Below are 6,556 nucleotides of genomic sequence, written 5' to 3' on the forward strand. Positions count from 1 at the left end.
CAGGTACCGCTGGCATAGAGCGGCTACACAGAAGACCTTACAGCAGCACAGCTGTGCCGCTGTAAGGTGTGTAGTGTCGAAATAGCCTTTGAAGTCAAGGGGAGGTTTACCTTTGATTTCAATGGGGGAAGAACAAGTCCAGCACCGAGAGCTTTTGAAATTCCCACGCTCTGCGTATTCAGCAGCTGAGGAGTTTGTCCTACACGTTGATCGGCCGGGTGCCGGCTCAAATCAATTAGGAACCATTTGATGAACTCTGATGACTCTGACATTCAGACCTACATTTAAGAGCCTAACCTGCAACGAGACACCTGTGTGAAATAGGGTGGAATGCCCTGGCTGGGCAAACATTCGCTATGTGGATTTTTATTTAGCTCCTTTGCATGGTTCATTTCTTAGACTTGTCCAGGCAGGGATGCAGGCACTTTGCATTTAATATGTTGAATGGCAGTGCTCCTTTCAGTGTATCTGGGGAATTGAAAGAAATAACCATAGAGCACCTAAGCCTTCCCTAGGTCTAGAGAGGACCAGGCAGTGCTGTAAGGGGAACTTAATAAAGACAGGAACTTCCTGCTCTCAGCTGTTTCCTCTGGAAGTATCAGGCTGGAGTCTCTCAGTACCTTGTGCATTGAGGGGTTGAATCCAATTGATGAGCTCTCCTGGGAACACCTTTGGGAATAACGCTTCCAAGCGGTGAGTCTCTGGGCTAAAGGGGAATTACAGGGAGAGGTGGCTCCAGGGGAGGGAGAGAAACAGGCAGAGGCAGGAAATCGCTGTCTGGAGGAAAAGGCTGCCAGGACTAGGGGAGCGTAGCTGAACTGTGGCTGGGGCCAGAGGGAACCCACCCAGGCAGCACGGGCGGGGCTGAGCCCAACAGTCAGGAGAGCATTTGCACAGTATTTAATTGTGTCCCCCTGTAAGGAGTGCGTTACAGGGTCTCGCTGGGTGAAACAGCCACTTGCTATTGTTGGTAGAATAGCGGCACTAAACACTGCAGTCAGGCTCAGGTCACCCACTGAACCAAGAAAACCTCAATTATTCACCCAGATCTATGCTGGTTTCCCTGGCTGCGTTACGCAGGAGATCAGACTAGAATCTACGAACGTCTGCCAATCTCTCCCCACAGCCTTGAGCAAACCTCCACGGAAAATTCTCGATCAGCTGAATTCAGGGGCCAGTTGTTGCAATACGACACTCCAGCTCCTCTCTGCTTTCACACCCTCAGCCAAACCTGCCATGATCTCCCGGCTGGAGCGAGGGGAGGAGCCGAGCATCCTGATTCTCCAGGACTCCAAGGAAAGGGAGGGCCTGAGAGGTGAGGAATGAGTGACACCAGCTCAGAGATTGTCTGGGAGAGCAGGGAAAAGCTGGGATCCCAGCAAAGCCACTGGGAGCTCCCCAGTCTGTCTTGTCTTGTCCCCTGCAGGTGCCCTGGCCTCATGGCAGGCATCACTCCCGGCTCCCACCTGACCCCTGGCAGGAGCCCTCGCCTCCCCCAGCCTTGGAGGGATTCGCTTCCTGCCCATCAGCTACATCTCTTTCTCTCGCTCTCCCCCAGAAGGTGCCAGGACAGCGAGTGAGAACGAGGAGGAGAACCTCCAGCAGGAAAGGTCTGCGGGAACAGAGCTGCACAGGACGTCAGCCATACAGCGGGGAGGAGCCAGCGAGAGCCCGGGAGGGGCAGGACAGCAGCAGGGAGAGCACCTAGAGGAGAACGAAGCCGGCCTGGGGGAGAAACACTACCAGTGCACCCAGTGCCACAAACGCTTCAGCCGCAGCTCCAACCTGCTCCGTCACCAGCGCTCCCACACGGGTGAAAAGCCGTTTCGCTGCACCGTGTGTGGGAAGGGCTTCACGCAGTGCGGGAACCTCACGGAGCACAGCCGGATCCACGCTGGGGAGCGCCCCTTCCGGTGCCCCCAGTGCGGGAAGGCCTTCGCCGTGAGTGCCTCCCTGCGCCAGCACCGCCGCAGCCACACCGGGGAGCGGCCCTACACGTGCCTAGAGTGCGGGAAGGGCTTTGGGGTGAGCTCTGCGCTCGTGGTCCACCAACGCATCCACACCGGGGAGCGGCCCTACCGGTGCGGGGAGTGCGGGCGCGGCTTCTGCCGCAGCTCCAACCTGGTACGGCACCGGCGCACCCACACCGGGGAGCGGCCCTACTGCTGCGCCCAGTGCGGCAAGCGCTTTGGGAAGAGCTCCGCCCTGATCCAGCACCAGCACACCCATACCAGCGAGCACCCCTACCGGTGCCCTGACTGTGGGCAGGGCTTCAGCCAGGCCTCCCACCTGGCCCAGCACCAGCGCACCCACACCGGGGAGCGGCCCTACGCCTGTGCCGAGTGCGGGGGGCGCTTCGGGGAGAGCTCCAACCTCATCAAGCACCAGCGGGTGCACTCGGGGGAGCGGCCCTACAAGTGCCCCCGGTGCGGGAAAAGGTTCGGCCGCCACTCCAACCTGATCCACCACCAGCGCACCCACTTGGACGCCAAGCCCTTCAAATGCCCTGACTGCGGGAAGGGCTTCACCCAGAGCAGCCGCTACACCCAGCACTGCCGGGTCCACGCCGGCCAGAAGCCCTACCAGTGCCCCCAGTGTGGGAAGGGCTTCAGCCAGAGCTCCCACTACACCTACCACCAGCGCGGCCACACGGGAGAGCGGCCCTTCCGCTGTGCCGGCTGCGGGAAGGGCTTTAGCCGCAGCTCCAACCTGATCCGGCACCAGAGGATCCACAGTGAGGGGGCCCCTGCCAGCCAATGACATGGGGCGGGAGAAGGGTGGGAAGTTTGGGTGGAAGATTGACTACAGTTAGACCCCAGGAAATCAGCTCAGAGGGGCCCTGCCATGGACCCACCTGGGGGAGAGGGGTTCAGTCGTGATTCAGCACCAGGGAATCCCCATCCAAGAAAGCCCCTGCCATTGACCCACAGGCTGTGTGGGAAAGAAACTGAAATGGTAACTCAGCCTCTGCCATCAAGTGAGTTCCCAGTGTGCTGCGGTGGCTGTGAAGGCTGGCCAGGATCCTGGGAATGTTGAATAGGAACCAGGAGACCATCCCCAGAGACTATATCCAGTTCTGGTGCCCACAGTTCAAACCGGATGGTACATAATGACGGCCATACTGGGTCAGACCAAAAGTCCATCTAGCCCAGTATCCTGTCTTCCGACAGTGGCCAATGCCAGGTGCTTTGAGGAATGAACAGCACAAGCAATCATTGAGTGATCCATCCCCTGTTGTCCACTCCCAGCTTCTGGTGGCACATTGGAGTGGGTTCATAGGCCTTGCCAGACTGGCTCAGATCCTAGCACCATCCAGTGCCATATTCCAACTCTGACAGTGTCCCAGCTGCTGCAGAGAAAGGTGTGAGAACCCTACAGTAGCACATGTGGGGTAATCTGCCCCCCACGTTAAGTCTCAGCCTGGACTGTAACGGAGCATAGTGGCCTGAAGTGCAGGCCACAAGAATGATGCCAGGTCTGGAAAAACCTTCCTTGTAGTGAAAGACGGAAGAAGCTCGATCTCTTTGGTTTCTCCAAGGGAAGGCTCAGAGGTAACTTGATTCAGGGAAGGAGATTCCTGGTGGCAGATGGCTCTGTCATCGACAAAGTCTGAACGAGATCCACAGCTGGGAGCTGCAGCAGACCGGAACGAAGGTGCACATTTTTGACTGTGCGGGGAAGCAGCCACTGGGGCAGTCTTCCCAAGGGACATGGTGGATTCTCCATCCCTTGGGGTCTTTAGATGGCGACTGGACGGTTGACCTCGAAGACATGCTGTAGCTCTGCCACGAGCTGTGGGCTTCATGCAGAGATCTCTGGGTGAGTCTCTGGCCTGCGTTACGGAGATCAAACTAGAGGATGCCAACGGTCCCTTCTGGCCTTAAAATCACCTTTAAACTAGAGAGTCTCACGCTTTGTTGCTTCTGCAGGCGGAGCCCGTTGCACAAGCCCGGGGCTCCTTGCATTCCTCTACTTCCCCTACTAGCTCCGGTGGGCCACCCTCTCATCCCTTTCTGTTTCTGGGACTCCCCTCCTCACCACACCCTGCCCTATGCCTGGGGCTCTGTGTGCCCCGGCTGACTCCATCCCCCATACAATTATCCCCTGTTCACCTCCCATTCCTGGGGCTCTATCTGCCTCCCCATCCCCTATTCTCCCCTTCTATGTATCCCCACTTCCCCCATATCAGGGTCCCTCATTTTCCTTCTACCAGGGCTTCTCTATTCCCCCATTCCCAGGTCTCTGTGCTCCTATTCCCCTCTACCAGGGTCCCTCATTCTCCCCCTCATGCCAGGGGCACTGTATGTCCCCTCACACACCCCTTTGCCCCTTCCCCCTGTTTTTATTTTCCTTCTGTCTGGCAGCTAAGTCATGCAGGATGTCAACCTTTTAAACTGAGCTGGGGGTACTGGGACACAGGAAGGTGTGAAAGGCTGTCATCAACCTCTTCTTTGAGCTATGGACAATTAGAGAGATGGTGGAAGCTGTAGCTCCGCTAACCAAAGACCAAGGGCTGTGTGCACCCCACATTTCCCCATTCTGGTTTATTTTATTTTTTTGGGGCCAGATCCATGGGGTTCTGCCCATTGATGCCTAGAAAATGGCCTGAAATTGCGGAATTGATCGGCCATGGTATTCAACAGTGATCACGTTACAGACCAACAGAGAAATGTCATCAAAGTTGAGTGTAGTGATGTGTGTGGAGATGCTTTGGTGGGAGCTTGAATCTTATCGGATGCCAAGAAAACCATGTTGAGAGAGACCCTGTCCCTGAATTACATGGGGTGGGGGAGAAGGTTCAGAGCCTAGACATAATGGGCTCTAGAGTCTCATTGAAATCACTGGAGTGATGCCACTTTACGCCAGCTGAGAGTCTGACCGCATTGGGTCTCCTCCATTTTCTTCTATACGGGGTAGAAGCCAGTGCCCTTGCTCATTAAGATGTCTTATAACCTTCACGTGTGGGGTGCCAAGGGACGGGCTGATATGGCAGGGGACCAGGTTTACGGGCTGACATTATTTGGCAATCTGTTTTAGAGACAGGGTTCTCTCAGCCAGGCTGAAAGGGAACTGAGTTCTGGAATTATCTGCATTAGAGTGAGTTACTTTCCCCTCCCCTGCTCAGCAGGAATCATTAACCCCCAGGCCCAGCCTGTACCCTAGAGATCTATGCCTGTCCCCAATTAAGAACATAAGAACGGCCATACTGGGTCAGACCAAAGGTCCATCTAGCCCAGCATAGGCACCGACTTCCACTGTGCCCGGTGGGTGCTCAACCCCACCCCTGCCCCTGGCCCCACCCCTGCACCGCCCTCGCCCTGCCCCTATTCCAGCCCTTCCCCAAAGTCCCCACACCCTTTCCCCAAGTCCCCACCCTGCATCTCCTCCGCCTCCTCCCCTCAGCTTGCCTCGTCCCTGCTCCTCCCCCCTCCCTCCTGGAAAGTCCTAAGCACCTCCAAACAGCTGTTTGGCGATGGGAAGCACTGTGGGGGGAGAGAGGAGGTGGGGCGGGGGGGAGCTTGGCTGCCAGTGGGTGCAGAGCACCCACTAATTTTTCCCCAAGAGTGCTCCAGCCCTGGAACACCCATGGAGTCGGCACCTATGTAGCCCAGTATCCTGTCCTCCGACAGTGGCCAATGCCGGGTGCTTCAGAGGGAATGAACAGAACCAGAATCATCAAGTGATCCATCCCCTGTCGCCCATTCCCAGCTTCGGGATTTGGAATCCAAATGCTGCGGGCTCTTCTAATGATGCCTCTGGCCAGGACATCTGCATGGATTGAACCCAGGAGCTCTGGATCTAAAAGCTGAAGGCACGGCTGCCTGAGTGATGGGATCAGAGCCCTCAGCTGAGAGGCTGTAGGAAGCTCATAAACGTCCATAACTAGTCTGGCCACTAGATGGGGACACACGAGTCACCCTGTGTGGGTTATTCTTCGGGTTGGGGCGCAAGTCCCAAAGGCCGCTAAAAACCAGAGCTCCCTGCGAGGCCAGACCATGGCCTCCTGGCCTCTCCAGCGCCTGGCTCCTCAATGCTAGTTCAGGAGCCAGTGACATCTGGGGAATGTCCCCTCTGTGCCCGGAGCTGCCCCGGAGGCTCCCAGACATCTGACCATCCCCACCCCCAGTATCAGTTCCCAGTGTGTACCCAGATCCCACTCCCACACTCTAGCTCCCGGAGCCAGGGCCGGATTTCCAGTTAGGAACAGGAGGCACGTGCCTAGGGGCGCTGCCGGCGTTCTCGGGGCACCTAAAAGTCAAAAGGGGGTTAAAAGTTTCATATTTTTATGGAAAACCTGAAGGTGGGGTGTAGGCATGGGCGGGGGGGAGAGGCTGAAGAGGCTGTGCCTAGGGGCGGGTAAGGGGTCAATCTGGCCCTGCCTGGAGCCCCCACTACAGGGGCAGGGATATGCCAGGGCCCGGCCCGGGGGGGTGCGGGGTTCCCGGGAGGGCGCGAGGTTCCCGCATTGCAAGTGGGGTGCAGAGTATCCCCCATCTGCCTGCGGCGGGGGCTCAGACACCGGCTCCTCCCCGGGGGTCTGTTGTGTCTGGGGGGG

General features: G+C 57.4%; 1 protein-coding gene across 1 annotated transcript in view; it reads left to right on the forward strand.

Moving 5' to 3' along the window:
* The first annotated feature begins 609 nt into the window (after positions 1-609).
* LOC112120807 (zinc finger protein 345-like) overlaps positions 610-6,556 on the forward strand; it is a 9,689-nt gene continuing 3,742 nt past the window's right edge. Inside the window, exons 1-3 of the mRNA XM_026661092.1 lie at positions 610-693; positions 1,127-1,315; positions 1,559-2,742. Coding sequence (XP_026516877.1) covers positions 1,237-1,315; positions 1,559-2,742 — 1,263 coding nt within the window. The 5' untranslated portion in view covers positions 610-693; positions 1,127-1,236. The remainder of the gene's footprint in view (positions 694-1,126; positions 1,316-1,558; positions 2,743-6,556) is intronic.

This window comes from Terrapene carolina, unplaced genomic scaffold, assembly GCF_002925995.2.
Source record: "Terrapene carolina triunguis isolate 2854851 unplaced genomic scaffold, T_m_triunguis-2.0 Scaffold926, whole genome shotgun sequence".
NCBI lineage: Eukaryota > Metazoa > Chordata > Testudines > Emydidae > Terrapene > Terrapene triunguis.